We start from the raw sequence: 15,399 nt of genomic DNA on the forward strand, positions 1-15,399 counted from the left end.
GCTGATCGAGGGGTTGTCGCTGCGCTGAAGTTGCTGCATTCGTGCAGATTTTTCGAAGACATGAGACTAATCTCACCCCCGAAACCTTCTCTCCTCAGATTTCTAATATTGGAAATTCCTCCCTGCCTCCTTGTGTGTGGAACCTAATCTCCATGGCCGGGCCCCGAGTACCTTTAGTGATCCTACCTCGGATAAAATAGAGGCATTATAGTCCTAACGGCAGTTTTGGCCCATAAACACTGCCTCCATTCATTTCTGAAACAATCTGACTCTCTCTCTCCCTCTCGTTGCCCTCTCTCACCATTCCCTCTTTTTGCAACAGCGCGTCAACAGGAATCACTGACAGTGTCCGTCGTTCCCCCCGAACATCTCCCTCCTGATATCTCCTCGCTGCCGTGGCGAGCCGTCGATTAATCGACGGTCTGCAGAGCGCACCGACGGGAGGAGGCTCGCAGCCCTTCGGCCTTTAAGGAGCGACATCAGCGCAAGGTCAGCTCCATTCTCTTGCTTGTTTTTCACTGGTTGCACATGCTGGTATGGAGCGCCGCGGGCAATTGTTTTGTTTTCCTTTTTAACGGAATCATTATGTGTTTGTTTTCTACTCAAAGTATTTTCTTGGGCCAGCGATGCTCTTCTGTGAGTGAGCAGCTTTAAATGTCCTTCATTCTTATACGTATAATATATGTGGTATTCATCATCGAGCAAACCAGCTTTTTCAGTTCATAGCTACAAAATGATTGAGCTGATATGCTAGTCCTACTTTGAATGATATACCTTATTAAATCCTATGCACCAAATATGTAATCATAAGACGAAGAAATATTAAATAATGCATACTTATTCTTCACTTCAGTGTGTGTGATTAGTCGTTTGTGTTTGTCAAACTGATTGGAAAATGCAAACGACTTCACTGAGACAAGTGTTGTGACATCAGAGGGTCAAATGTTTGATGAAAACCATGAAAGTTTGAGAATATTTTAGCTGTTTACAGACGGAAAATACCATCTTTAGATGAAGGAAGCATTTGGCGACTACACATTTAAAAGTACAGAGTCTTCAACAGAGAAAGTGAAGTCAAAAAGTACAAATTTACCATCTTTAACATCAAAGTTGTATTTTCATTCACTGTACGGCATAGAAGTGGAAACTGAAAAAAGAAAAAAAACTACTACTGTCTTCTTTGTGGGTGCGGCTGATGGTATTTTTCTGTGAAACCTATTTCAATAGAGTTTGTGTGAGTCACAATGTGACTGTTGCACTGCAACTAAAACTGACATGATGACACATGCCCATGATGGAGGAGGGGGGGGGGTGTCATCACGTCACAGCTCCGTGCGACAATGTGTGTGTTTTTGTGTGAAGCCCCTCCCGACTCAGGTGTATAAAAGAGCCGATCCGACCTCACTCAGACATTTACTCTTGGGGATTTCTCCAGCAAGCCTTCACTGACTTCCAGAGACACTTTTGGACCTTTTTAATTTTTGGGGGTTTGGGACGACTTAGCAAGAAGACATGGTGTCTGCCGGCTTTCAGATCATGGGCACTGCCCTGTGCATTATTGGCTGGATCGGGACCATCGTGGTCTGCGCCCTCCCCATGTGGAAGGTGACAGCCTTCGTCGGCCAGAACATCGTCACCGCTCAAACCACCTGGGAGGGCATCTGGATGACCTGCGTGGTCCAGAGCACGGGCCAGATGCAGTGCAAGGTGTACGACTCCATGCTGAACCTCTCCTCGGACCTCCAGGCCGCCCGCGCCCTCACCATCATCTCCATCCTGCTCGGCATCATCGGCATCCTCCTCGCCCTCGCCGGGGGCAAGTGCACCAACTGCGTGGAGGACGAGACGTCCAAAGCCAAAATCGGCGTGGCGTCCGGTGTGGTCTTCATCCTCACCGGCATTCTGTGCCTCATCCCTGTGTGCTGGACGGCAAACACCATTATTCAGAACTTCTACAATCCCATGCTGGGCGGCCCTCAGAAGAGGGAGCTCGGAGCCGCGCTCTTCATCGGCTGGGGCGCCGCGGGCATCCTCATCCTGGGCGGGGCGCTGCTCTGCGCCAACTGCCCTCCTAAGGATAACTACTCCGCCAAGTACTCTGCAGCCCGTCCAAACGCGCCCAAGGACTTCGTATGAGGGAAGAGAGCCAAAGAGACTGGGGAGAAGAAAAAGAGACTTGAGTCAAATGCCTTGTGGTCCACGAAACGAATTCATGTTGCATCTCAATTTCACAGAGATCGTATGGAGCTCACAGTTTAGTTTGATGCTTGAGATGTGTGCCACGCCCAAACCAAATGCACTGAGTGATACGCAATACATGTGTCGACGTCTTTGTGTGTATTGGATCCGCATTCATCTTGATTTGATTAATTGAGCTTTTTGAATTTTAGATTTCATCCATTTTTTCCCCTTTTACATATTTCATTTCAAACTGTGTATTTTATGTGTCTGAAACTGTAAATAAAGATTCTTTTTTTTATCAACACTGATTGATCATGCTTTGTTTTGTTCTTTTAGATCTTTATTAATAAAACCGCTCCATCTAAAATTAAACGGTGACTTTATATACACTGTAAATATAAAAAAGGTATTACAAAAATTTGACATATACATTTTTACTTCCCAAAAAATTGGAAGTAGATAACGTAGTAGAGTGTAAAATAAAACCTAAATCACTGGCTTGAATAAAAATAAATAAAAAAAGTTTCTGTAGACAGATAGAGATGTAAAAAAAACAACTCAATTCACGTGATTATAATTGAACATGTTCTTATATGTACAGAACATGTTTCTAATAAGTGAGTCAGTACCAGTACAACACTGCCCCTTGCTGTAAAGACAAATACAACACATGTAGTCTACACATCACGTGTACACACACGGGGGCAATACTTCCATCACCTGCAGTTGTCAGGTTGAACATTTCTAAAACATAAAACAAATGTTTTCACTTTTAAAGAAGATCACCTGAATATTCAATCCATGACATCATTTTCCTCTTGAACACATCGGGTGTATGCAACATTTACTTTACAGCACAGATTCCTTTCTTGGACAAAAATGAGTCGGTTACTCATGTACTGTGATCTTTTATCTGACCTTGGAGCGTTGTATTCAGGCAGGTCAGCACAGCTGAAGGTCACCATCGCTTTGTTTGTGTGTAAACACCTCGAGCCAATAGGAGCTGAGCGCTGTGGCATCACATACCCTCGTGCCCTGTGTCCTCTTCTTCTCCGACGACAACCTATAAATACGAGCTTCCACCGTCTCGCCCGTCTCTCTTCTTGGGTGTTTAAATGAGCGAGGAACAAAGCCCGGCAAAATGGTTTCTCAGGGGATTCAGATCATCGGCATATCGATAGCCTTGGTCGGCTGGTTCATGGTCATCGTGGTGTGCGCCCTGCCCATGTGGAAGGTCACCGCTTTCATCGGGGCCAACATCATCACGGCGCAGACCATCTGGCAGGGCATGTGGATGAACTGCGTGGTGCAGAGCACGGGCCAGATGCAGTGCAAGGTGTACGACTCCATGCTGGCGCTGCCCCAGGACCTGCAGGCCGCCCGCGCCATGGTCATCATCTCCATCCTGACGGGGGCCTTCGGGGTGATCTTGTCGATCGCCGGCGGGAAATGCACCAACTGCATCGAGGACGAGCGAGCCAAGGCGAAGGCCTGCATCCTGGCCGGCGTCTTGTTCATCATCTCGGGTCTGCTCTGCCTCATTCCTGTGTCCTGGTCCGCCAACACCATCATCCACAACTTCTACAGCCCGGTGGTCGTCGCATCCCAGAGGTACGAGCTGGGGGCGTCGCTGTACATCGGTTGGGCGGCCGCTGCACTGCTGCTCATGGGGGGGGGGCTGATGTGTTGGAACTGCCCGCCCAAACACGAGCACCACCACTACGCGCCCAAATTCAGGCCCGTGAAATCGGTCTCCACATCAAGAGAATACGTGTAAGAGGGTCAGCGCGTCCTGACACGGACTCTTGAGGTCGCAGAAGTTGCAGCCGAGAGAAATGTGTTTTTGTTTTTCTCTTACGTATAATCACCGGCGATGTAAATATAGCATGAAATCACACCTGACACCTGAGCTTTGATTGCTGTTAGCCTGTGTGTCGAAGTGACCTTTCTCACAGCGGACATTTTGTCTTCGTCAAGTGTAGCTGACGGCATAAACAACGGCTGCGTCGCGTCAAGTTGAGCCTCGGTTCACTGTCGCGCCTCCATGGATCGGATCATCAACGTGAACTTCTCCTGCAACGAGGAGAGAAGATGTTTGCTGTGAAAACAGTCCGGCTCACACCCAAAACAGGAAACATGGATGTTGTTCTTGCTTCAGTCGGACATTTTAAAATGGAAGAACCTTCCATTCACGCTGTTTTGTGGCTGGTTCATGAGTAACTAGGATTTTAATTATAATCCTGATCAATTAATGTAAATATTTAGTCTGTTCTGATGGTAAAATCAACACACTCATGAAGGCAGAAATACTTCATGTGGGCGTCAACGACAATCTATGTATTTTACTCTGTTGTCCTTTTTGTTTTCACACAGCCTTTGCCTCTGAATCTTGTAATATTCTGCTATGAACTCTGCTCCTGTAAATAAACTTTATTCTAACTGGATGTTCACTGTCTGCTCGCCTCTCCTTAAACAATTCAGCTTTCAGTTGTGCGGGGTTCAGGTTTAAGACGGCCATCGCGTGTTGGGGTCGACTCGGGTGGGACAGTCAACGCCATCGGCAGGAACCTGGAAGGATGCTCAGCAGAGACATGAGATGTCCTGAGATTAGTCTCCTCTGATAAAAACAAGTTTTCAGTTCTTTTATTGAAGCCTAATCTGGTTTAATCCAAATGAGAAGCAAGTGACTCACTTCATTATTCAGAGAGGAGCTTTAGGCTAACCTAAAGTGAACCGTTTCTGAGTTTTATAACCTGGAGAGCTTTTAGTTGCCGTGTTATGGCGAAGCAATAAACTCACAAAACACATTCACGTCACTGGATCGCACTGTGGAAAAGATTGTTTGCGCAGAGTCACATTACTGGAGGAGGTGTGTGACAGATGGAGCGGGTTTGTTTACCCGACAGAGGTATTTGTCTTAGCATCGAGTAGTTTGTTTGCAAAGTGTCGGCGTCAGCTGACTTGATGGCTTCCTGTGCCTCATCTCTGCAGCCACGTGATTATTATTAATACTGAAACCGATCTCCTCCTCCTCCTCCTCGGCTCCAGCTGAGTATCTGTCTGGACCGCGTCACATCTTTGGTTTGTGCACCATGATTTTAACACACCCGGTGTGTCTGCTCTGGTTGCATTATATTAGAATAGTGTGATTGACAGCTGTAGATCAGTTATTCAATAGATTATTTTGTAATCTTAAAAGAAGCGAGCCACGCCATTTAGTGACACAAAAATACATTTCCTTTAAAATTGTCTGTGTTGTAGCAACAGTGTAAATGTCATTTTTTTTATGAACAATATTGTCCAACTCTTAGTGAGAAGAGATAATCTCATTATCTTCAGTCATCAGTTACATATGGATGCACCTCTGATTGTAAATTAGCATGTCAAAGAGGTTGTTTGTGGACAATCACATGCTCGTAATTTGATCATCTTTCACACCCGTAAGCGGGTTTCAGTACCTTTTGAAGTCTCTAAGTGGCTGCGACTGCATCCAATAACCACATCCTCGCTGCAGGAAAATCTGCATATGAGAGTGCGTTGTCCAAGACCAAAAGCGCAGCATTGTTTAAAATAAGCGGCGGCACTCCTCTCGCTCGAGGAAACGGAATCTCGTTTGGCCAGAAAAACTCACCTGACGACGACACGGCCCTCCTCCTGTGCGCTTCTCTGACAAACAAGGGAGAGAACTGCGTCACTCCGAACGAGGACCAGACCGGAGCGCTGAAACTTTCTGCTCTCCTGCCCTCAGACGAAGCCTATTCACCATGGGGAGGATCGGCAAGGAGGTGGCAGGTCAAGTCATAAGCTTCATAGGCCTCGTTGGGGTTGCGGTGACCTGCGGGATCCCCATGTGGAGAGTGACCTCCTTCGTCGGAGCCAACATCGTGACGGGCCAGACCATTTGGGACGGCCTGTGGATGCAATGCGTGATGCAGAGCACCGGGCAGATGCAGTGCAAGCTGAACGAGTCTGTCATGAGTCTGGCCAGGGACCTTCAAGCCGCCCGAGCCCTGGTCATCATCTCCCTCATCTTCGGCTTCATCGGCTTTATTATCACCTTCATCGGCGCCAAGTGCACCGGCTGCCTGAAAAACGATTCCTCAAAGGCCAAGGTGGTGATCATCGGCGGCTGTTTCATCATCGTTTGCGCCGTCCTGGTCCTGATCCCCGTCTGCTGGTCTGCAGCCATCACCATCACGGACTTCCAGAACCCCTTGACCGTCGATTCACAGAGGAGGGAAATTGGGGCGTCCATCTACATCGGCTGGGCCTCTGCTGCGGTTCTTCTGATCGGTGGGATCACCCTGACCACGTCCTGCCCTCCTCAAAAGCCCATGTATGGATACCCGGGCTACCCACCAGCACCCATGTACCCTTACGCAGGCCCAGGAGTAAACCCGCCGCCGTATGGTTCAGCGTATGGTCCAGTGTATGCGCCCGCATCCAGCCAACCGTACACAGGGACTGGGACATACGTAGCTAGCAAACCATATGCAGCACCAACCGGATACTCAGCCAGACAGTACCTGTGAAACCCGACAGGACGGAAGAGCACGAACACTGAGATTTCAGCCAGGATGACTGCAAATTGTGACGCGCTTATTAAGTAAAAGAGCATGAAAACGTGCATTGTATTTCTAGAGCATGGTATGTATTCCAATGCATTGTTGGAAAGTAAAATGAATCCTCTTAAGCAAGACTTGTGACTTTCAGATATTATCAATCTGTTTCTCTTTTGGATTGATTCTGTGCTCTAAAGTAGAAATCTTCTCACTTTTTGAAGTATGTCAGATGATTATTGTGTCAACATTGCCGTGTGCCCTGAAAGTTGCATTGCTTTTCACTGTTTCCAGGAAGTCACTGTCCATATATTTATTTTCTTATCGCGCAGAGCGGATTTTGTAAATAGTGATGATTTGTGACGTTTGTTTTCTGTAAATGCAACTTTATTTTTTAATGTTTTAAATAAAGTATTTCTTGTATATTAACATATCTGTTTGTGGAGTCATTAATCTATGTTACAGTTTGTTATGAAAGATTATCTCAGACATCTTTTCTGGTTCTGTGTGAGCGAGAGGCAGAATTTATATTAAAAAGACAATATATATCTATATATATATAGATATATATATATATATATATATATATATATATATATATATATATATATATATATATATATATATATATATATATATATATATATATATATACCTCTCTAAAATATATAAAAATTCTAACATAAAATGTTCTAAAACAAATCAATATTGATTAAATCACTGTTATTTTACATTGTAAACTGTAAAGAGCTTATTAAAACCTGAAACACACAAAGAAACAAAATAAATAAACCATGTGAAAATAAAGTCAAAAGAGATTCTTGTTGTGATCCAATCAACTATTTTATTAATCAACGTGAGTGATGTCATTCTGGTTGAACAACAACCAAATCAATCAGGAGAGAGCGTGCACTCCATGGTGATAATTAAACAGGAAATGAAGTAAAACCATAGATGGAGGCTCCTTCCGTTGACTTCTGACAACCCGGGCGATACTCCCTCCCATGCTGGGGCTTTTTTAAAACCTGAAACTGTGACCGGACCTGATCTTCCGGTAACGTTGCCCAATAAAAAGGTCTGGCCAGTGGCAGACCGTCGCTTCAATCAGCAACGCGCCTCATTTACGTAGCCGTTTCACGCTGATGCTCACGTCATCGAAACTGCTCCCTGTCATCGTACGGGACATTTCAAGAATCTAGTTGGGCAGGAAAGCCGTTTAGTGGGCTGGTTTCAGGTCAGGAGGGAATGGCATTCTGGCTCCACCTTCTAAAAAGACATCTTTAAAAACCAAAGGAAACGCTCAACCGTCATTATTCAACCTCTCGACTCCAGCTGAGCTGACCTGCTCCTGAAAAAGCTCAACTCTCCCGCCGCTGTTCGAGTGACTCAAACAAGACCTCATCATGGTTTCAATGGGACGACAGATGCTGGGCTTCGCCCTGGCCGTCATTGGCTTCCTGGGGACCATCATTGTGTGCGCCCTGCCCATGTGGAAGGTCACGGCCTTCATCGGCGCCAACATTGTGACGGCGCAGGTCATCTGGGAGGGCTTGTGGATGAACTGCGTGACGCAGAGCACGGGCCAGATGCAGTGCAAGATCTACGACTCCCTGCTGGCTCTACCCGAGGACCTGCAGGCCGCCAGGGCCCTCGTGGTCATCTCCATCATCGTCGCTGCCTTGGGGGTCATCTTGGGCGTCATCGGAGGCAAGTGCACCAACTTCGTGGACAACGAGCACTCCAAAGCCAAAGTGGCCATCGCCGCCGGGATCGTCTTCATTTGCGCCGGCGTTCTCATTCTCGTTCCCGTCTGCTGGTCCGCCAACACCATCATCAGGGATTTCTACAACCCCATCATAACCAACGCCCAGAGAAGGGAGCTGGGAGCCGCGCTGTACATCGGCTGGGGCACGGCCGGGCTTCTCATCCTGGGTGGTGCCCTCCTCTGCAGCTCCTGCCCACGCAAAGAAAGCCCAGAGTATCCAGTCAAGTACGGCGGCGCCAGGTCCGTGGCCACCAGCAGAGAATACGTCTGAGAGGACCGTTCTCCTGAGAAAGACTTTTTATTATCTTAGTTTTTATGAGAGATTCATGAGATCCTCCTATGTTGTGCAGTTCTGACAGCACCACAAGTTTCTTTTTTTCTTAAAGTGACCAAGAGACCGAGAAACTGTTTTTTGGGAAGTTCATATTTCTTTGAGGCAAAAGAAAGTGTTTCTTGCCGAACAAGAAACGCAGTACAATCGATGTGGTGTGAAGAAACATCTCCCAGCAGCAAGCTGACTGGACTGAATGAGCACTGCTCCCTTTAAAGCTCGTATCAAACCTATTTCCTCTCTGTAAATGCAAATCGAAGCTGTGCTCGGACGATGTTAATGGTCAACAAGGGCTGTGATAGCAGGAAGCTTGTACAGTACGATGCATTGTGAATTTACTGTATAAAATATTTTACTCACATCTTTCATCAAATGCAATGTATGTTCACAAATAATATCTATTTAATAAAACACTTACTAAAGTGATATTCTTCTCTCTGCCTTTTTGTTTAGATTTTGAACTTCTTTTTTTGCTGTCTAGGTTCACAATTTGAATTATGAAGTTGACAGTATAGATCAAGTTAAAATGAATGCAAAAACAGACCAGTGAGAATAAAAAGAGCAGGACATTTACTTTTGGCAGCATGGATCCATTTAAAGCATAACATTTCTAAATGTTAGCCAGCGTCTCATAGGAGCTGGCAGAAAGGATGATCACATTTATTCTTAGAAACTAACTTGGTCACAAGTTAAAAAAGATGAATGAAGCAGGAAGGAGTGTAACAACAAAGACATTTAGCTCTGTGTCGACATGGCGATGCAGACGTTAAACTAGTTCAACCAGTTTCACAGCACTGAGTTCAAGCCGAGACGTTGTCATAGAATCGTTTACAGTGTGTTTGTTTCCATCCCAGTTAAGAGCCATACCCACACTGCGCCAGCGTTTAAACAATGCAGACGTATTTGCTTTGATTTGAGTAAAGAAAAGACTAAATAAATGTTTGATGAACTCATTGGCGCTATAGCTCAACATGTTTGAGGAGGATAAAGTTGCCGTTTTTCTACATTTTTGTAAAGAAAAGGCCGAAAGCAACCGCGTCCTCTTCCTTTCCTACTTCCTTCCTCAGTCTGACTGCAGGCCCGAGCGCATTGTTTTCTACTAAATCTGAAAACATGTTTCACAAACGTAAAGTACACGTTCAACAAGGTGAAATAATTGACCTTGTGAGCTTTGTCGTTTTCAGCTCAAACATAAATAAATGGTATTTATACGGTTGTCAGCTGAGATGATTTATCCATTTGGTGCGTTAGGGAGTATTAAAAACATGAGTGATTGACAAATAAAAACAAACCTTTACAAATGATTTTAATTCATTCCAAAAGTTCAACATGTTACTTTATGAAAGAGGTGAGGGTCGTTACACAGAGACCATTAAAGCTGAAAGTCAGTAAGTCGACCTCATGGTCATTAATTCAATTCAATACGATGTTTTAATGAGTTAGGCGGAACATGTAACAGTCCGCCCAAATGACCCCAAAGAGCTGCCGTAGCTGTGCCGACACTGTATTAGTCCTGATGGCAGCTCAGTCACTGCCATCAGCGTATGAAAAGTCATCGTATGAAACAACTTCTGCATTTTTATGATGTTACACAGACGACTCATTACAAGGTATTTCACTGGTTTGAACACACCCTTTTGAAAAAATCTGGTTTCACATTCCTGACTTGGCCTGAGAGACAATGTGAGTGAAAACTCCCTGAACCAATGCATCACTGATTGAAAAATTGGTTTCAGTCAAATCATTTTTTGAATGCTTTTTTAAGTATATGTTGTACAGTACCTGATGATAAACTCTATTTCTCCCTTTTTTTACAAAGCTTTTTAAGCTTAACAATAGTGAGCAACCTGAGGAGAGAGTTCCCATAAAGGTGTACTGTTTATACTTTTAAAATGAACAGAGTGAAACTTAAAGCTAAATTGAAAGCATCGCCTACGTGAAGGCGTTACAAAATAGATGCACATAAATATGCTAATGCAGAGCGACATGAGCAGGCGTTTACTGTCCAACATCTTGACGGTTTGTTTCGCTCACAGCCCGCGGTTTGGACGCATGTATTGTATGTGCAGGAGTGTCACTGTTTGCTTTGATTCTTGGTGGACTTCCTTTTCGTAAACCTTTATGTCGGCGCCACTCACACCCTCCCTTTGCCTTACATTAGCTACTGAGTGAATCTTCTGCCACACATGTCTTTTCCCTTGTTGAGAGTACCAACAAGAACCTCTTGCAACCCGATCCTCATCTGCATCAAGAAGAATAAGCGAAGCCCCAACCTTTCATAGTCCCGCCACACAAAGAATCCTGCACGGCTGGTATTCTGTGTCCTTAATAGCTTGGTTTCACGCCTCCCTTTCTTCATTGTAACTCTGCCTCGGATGAACGTAAACACCCCGATCGGCTCCAAACGTTCTCTCAGAGACTCAGTCGGAGAGGCAAGGCGATGGCCTCCATGGGGATGCAGATGGCCGGGTGCGCCATGGGCCTGCTGGGCTGGATCGGGGTGCTCATCGTCTGCGGCACGCCCATGTGGCGGGTCACGGCCTTCATCGGCGCCAACATAGTGACATCGCAGGTGGTGTGGGAGGGCATCTGGATGACCTGCGTGTCCCAGAGCACGGGCCAGTTGCAGTGTAAGGTGTACGACTCCATGCTGGCTCTGAGCGCCGACATGCAGGCGGCCCGGGCCCTGGTGGTGGTTTCCATCGTCGTGGGCCTCGCCGGGATCCTCGTGGCGTTCGCCGGCGGCAAGTGCACCAACTTCATTCCAGACGGGAGGGCCAAGGCGAGGGCCTCGGTGGCAGCGGGCGTGTTGCTGATCATCAGCGGGCTCCTCTGCCTCATCGCGGTGTCGTGGACCGCCGGCACTATCGTCAGGAACTTCTACAACCCCGTGCTGCTGGACCCCCAGAAAAGAGAGCTGGGGGCCTCTCTGTACATCGGCTGGGGGGCCGGGGCGCTGCTGCTCTTGGGAGGAGGCCTTCTGTGCGCCAGCTGCCCCCCCAAGAACGATGAGACCCCCTCGGTGAAATACCTCCTCAACAATTCTGGAAACGGCAAAGAGGAATCAATCTACTCCTTTACGCCGAACAAGACATACATCTGAGATTTCTAAAGGGACAAATGAGAAGTCTGTCATGAAGTAAAATAAAACTCAGGAGTTTAATCAGCTGCTGTGAAACATGAAGAAAAAAATGCACAATGAAGGAAAATATGCACTTTATAGTTGTTGAGATATTAAGAGAATCACTGTTTGGATGTTTAAGAAGCTCTCTGTCTGAGAGGGCTTTTATTGTTGGTAATGAACATTTACACGGTGGTAGTTTAAATCATAGAAACTGTGTTTTACATCTTTGGGGAAGTGGATGGTTCACTTGGCACTTTGCACCTTTTTGATACTTGTAATTCTATTGTTTTTCCTCACAATAAATGACTTTCCATCGTCAGTGCTGTTTTTCTCACGCTTCTGTTTTGTGTACCTTTAAAAAAAGAAAAAAAAGCACCTGAGGTCATCCAAAACCAGAGAACCTGTTTGACAGGTAACGGCCACAGATCACTACCGGGAACAAAGATGGTGACTCAGTGGTTTGTAATCCTGTCTGTTTAGTACAGCTCGAGCTTTCTAACATCAACATGCGTCAACGAAATAAAACAATACGTAAACAATAGAATATGTAAGTGCTACATGAATTAAATGTAAAGGGATTTATCTAAAAACAAAAGTATTAAAAACTATTGTTTGATGTTTCTCCTTAAAATCCTAAATGTTTGGCTTTGATTTGAGTTGTTGGTGTTTACATTCAGCCAGCGGGAACGTTGTCATGTGATCAGAGAGACGGGACGGAGGAATTACTCAAAGGAGCGTTCCTGCTTCCTCGCTCATTTGGCTCCATGTTTTTCTCTCTGTTGTGAGCGAAACCAGGAAATGAAAGCAGAGACAGGGAAAGAGTCACGACCTCTCGTGTAATGTGACAGTTTAGTTCAGTTTAGCTTTGGTCATAAAACAAGATTTTTATGTCTAAATTAAAAGATGTGTGAGTGTGAAAATGTTCCCGCAAATGAAAGGTAATTTAAATGAATATTTAAATTCACTTCATTGGTATATTGTAATTTCATATGGACAACTGTTCTTAACAGAAAACTGATATACACTTCTTTCATATTTTTTTTTCAAATTTCCAACATTGAATTTTGAGAGACATCTTTTCAAATAAAACATATTCTTGTTGCCTCCAGTCATCTATGAAATACTGCAACCTTGTGGCCGCCTGCCTTCATGGCTAATCATCGGCCATCTTTATTCAATGACACCAGTGACAGACAACAAGCTCAGATTTAGTAGAAGTATCTCTGCGGTTGCTGTCATCATCACATCTGATCATACTTAACCAATCGTGTGCGTGCACAAAGACCCGTTTGTCTTCTTTTATTTCTTTACATAACTCCTTGAAAGAAAAGCCATTTGTGGTGATTCTGCTCCTCTCCCCCAGGCAGTGTGAGGGTCCCCCTGCTGTCCCATGGCTGTGCAGGAGCTGGGCATCAGCTTGTCCATGATGGGCGTCGCCGGCACCATCCTGATCTGCGCCCTGCCCATGTGGAAGGTGACGGCGTTCATCGGCACCCACCTGGTGGTCATGCAGGTGTTCTGGGAGGGCCTGTGGATGACCTGCGTCAGCGAGTACACCGGCCAGATGCAGTGCAAGCTCTACGACGCCCTGCTGGACCTGTCGCCGGACCTGCAGGCGGCCCGCGGCCTCGTCTGCATCGGCCTGGTGCTGGGCTGCCTGGGCTTCCTGGTCTTCCTCCTGGGGGCGCGCTGCACCAACTGCCTGGGCCACCCGGCGCTCAAGGCGCGGCTGGTGCTGGGCTCCGGGGCCGTCTTCTGCCTGGCGGCCCTCGTCACCGTGGTCGCCGTCTCCTGGACGGCCAACTCCGTCATCAGGGACTTCCACAACCCGCTGGTCCCCGAGGTGCTCAAGAGGGAGCTCGGGGCGGCCATATACATCGGCTTCGTGGTGTCCGGGCTGCTGCTCTGCGGGGGGGCCATCCTGTGCACCAGCTGCCCGCCACGGAGGGCCGGGTTCCCCTCCGCCGGGTACACACAGGCCAAGACACCCACGCGCAGCAGCTACGCCATCAAGAACTACGTGTGAGGACATCGGTGAAGTCACCGCTGAAGGATACATGCATTGAACCGTGTGAGATGATGCAATTGGCCGTTATTGGGTATTTAAAACAAAGCGTGTTTAAACATATGAAAGGACTTTTGAGATGTGATTTGCAAGTCATTCGAATATGACGTCCTTTTAGATTCACATGTATTTGACTATTAGCAAGACCAGGTTGACCTTCCTTTAAGGCCCAGAGCAGTAGATACTGATAGTAGCTCTGCTGTCTCTCTTCATGGAGTCCTACATCAGGGGAAAATATCACAACACACACACACACACAACATACACACACACATACACATACACGGAGGCTTGCAGAAGGATCGACATCACGACCTCTGCCTGCATCTGTACATGTGTAGCATGACAGGGAAATGACCATATTTGGTATTTCCCGATTTCTGAACATCCAGCTGAGAAACAAAAACCGTCTGAATTGAAGATGCATCTTGACCACGTTCTTGTATTTTTTACTTGTGTTGCTTCTCCTCTTGAATTCAAGCTTCAATAAACCTTCAGCTTCAGACACCGAAAGTATCTCTCTGCTTCTTCAGTCTGCATCTGCTCAATTACATCACACACGGTGTCAGTTTGCAGACTTTTGCCATTTAATGTAGTAAGACATGATCTGACCTAAAATAACTGCAGTCTGTGAAAAATGGATCAGGGCTTGGATGTCCTTCATCGTATCAGAGCCAGAAATACTTAATGAAGTCCTCTTGAAGACGGACTTGCCAGATCCCTTCACAAGGCAAGCCAGAGAGTTGGTTTGTACACTGTAAAACCCTGTTTGGTTATACTCACTTCTTCTCTTTAACTCAAGGAGCTCTGGCAAGTTTTGGATTTTAAACCTAACTTAACTGTTATGAAACATTTTTTGCTGTGTGCAAATCTTGCATGCTTGTTATTTGCATCTGAGGATCTGGACTGAACCACAGTCTGTGTATGAGAAGAGACCAGTGTCGCAGTGACCCATTGCTTGGTGGACTGCCGCTATGAGGCCTCGAGTTAAGTGATTTCACAGTCGCCATCTTAAATTTCGGCCGTCACTATGTTGTTTTCCAGGCAACTAATGAACAGAAGTTACCATATTTGTAATGAGGAGGCACAAAGAGATGCTGTCTGGTCGCGACAGCGACCTGTCAATCAAAGTCAACCCACCCTTAAGCTTACGCTGCTTTATGGTTTATTTGACTCTAAATGGAGCATCATGTACTAAATGAACATCATGCTGTAATGAAGAAGACGTGAGACCAGAGATTGAGACATAAACTCATGTTTACAATGTGAACTGAGGGAGGTTTTTCTCTTCGCTCATGGACTTCTTTACAATCAGACTTCTTTTTGCAACCAGAGGAGTCGCCCCCTGCTGGTCAGTGGAGATAATGCAGGTTT

At 46.0% G+C, this 15,399-nt stretch overlaps 3 protein-coding genes across 5 annotated transcripts; all 3 read left to right on the plus strand.

Moving 5' to 3' along the window:
• Window positions 1-473: 473 nt before the first annotated feature.
• Window positions 474-14,073, plus strand: LOC137790448 (claudin-4-like). Its single transcript, XM_068584700.1, has 2 exons — window positions 474-489; window positions 13,324-14,073. Exon 2 carries the CDS (start codon window positions 13,351-13,353, stop codon window positions 13,984-13,986), a length of 636 nt encoding a protein of 211 aa, XP_068440801.1. The 5' UTR covers window positions 474-489; window positions 13,324-13,350; the 3' UTR covers window positions 13,987-14,073.
• LOC137791103 (claudin-4-like) lies at window positions 1,440-2,471 on the plus strand. Its single transcript, XM_068585816.1, has one exon. The coding sequence runs from the start codon at window positions 1,513-1,515 to the stop codon at window positions 2,134-2,136; it is 624 nt and encodes a 207-aa protein (XP_068441917.1). The 5' UTR covers window positions 1,440-1,512; the 3' UTR covers window positions 2,137-2,471.
• On the plus strand, window positions 3,323-12,279 carry LOC137791102 (claudin-4-like). Of its 3 annotated transcripts, XM_068585814.1 has the most exons (3): window positions 5,894-6,511; window positions 6,565-6,598; window positions 8,327-9,235. In XM_068585814.1, the coding sequence occupies exons 1-3, from the start codon at window positions 5,946-5,948 to the stop codon at window positions 8,774-8,776; spliced, it is 1,050 nt and encodes a 349-aa protein (XP_068441915.1). In that variant the 5' UTR covers window positions 5,894-5,945; the 3' UTR covers window positions 8,777-9,235. The 3 variants fall into 3 exon arrangements, with proteins under 3 accessions (XP_068441913.1, XP_068441915.1, XP_068441914.1); XM_068585812.1 differs by lacking the exon at window positions 8,327-9,235 and adding an exon at window positions 3,323-3,792 and having other exon boundaries at window positions 5,930-7,111; XM_068585813.1 differs by lacking the exons at window positions 5,894-6,511; window positions 6,565-6,598 and adding an exon at window positions 11,274-12,279 and having other exon boundaries at window positions 8,088-8,626.
• Window positions 14,074-15,399: the final 1,326 nt, after the last annotated feature.

This window comes from Clinocottus analis, unplaced genomic scaffold (genome assembly GCF_023055335.1).
Source record: "Clinocottus analis isolate CAN_PGR_092001 unplaced genomic scaffold, fCliAna1.0.p SCAF_2, whole genome shotgun sequence".
In the NCBI taxonomy this organism is placed as follows: domain Eukaryota; kingdom Metazoa; phylum Chordata; class Actinopteri; order Perciformes; family Cottidae; genus Clinocottus; species Clinocottus analis.

Bases quoted from the DNA above. Each gene is read 5' to 3' on its own strand.
- LOC137791102 (XM_068585812.1), top strand. From the start codon at position 3,323: ATGGTTTCTCAGGGGATTCAGATCATCGGCATATCGATAGCCTTGGTC. The intron at 3,793-5,929 runs GTACGAGCTGGG...TCCTGCCCTCAG, and splicing joins GTGGTCGTCGCATCCCAGAG to ACGAAGCCTATTCACCATGG.
- LOC137790448 (XM_068584700.1), top strand. From the start codon at position 13,351: ATGGCTGTGCAGGAGCTGGGCATCAGCTTGTCCATGATGGGCGTCGCC.
- LOC137791103 (XM_068585816.1), top strand. From the start codon at position 1,513: ATGGTGTCTGCCGGCTTTCAGATCATGGGCACTGCCCTGTGCATTATT.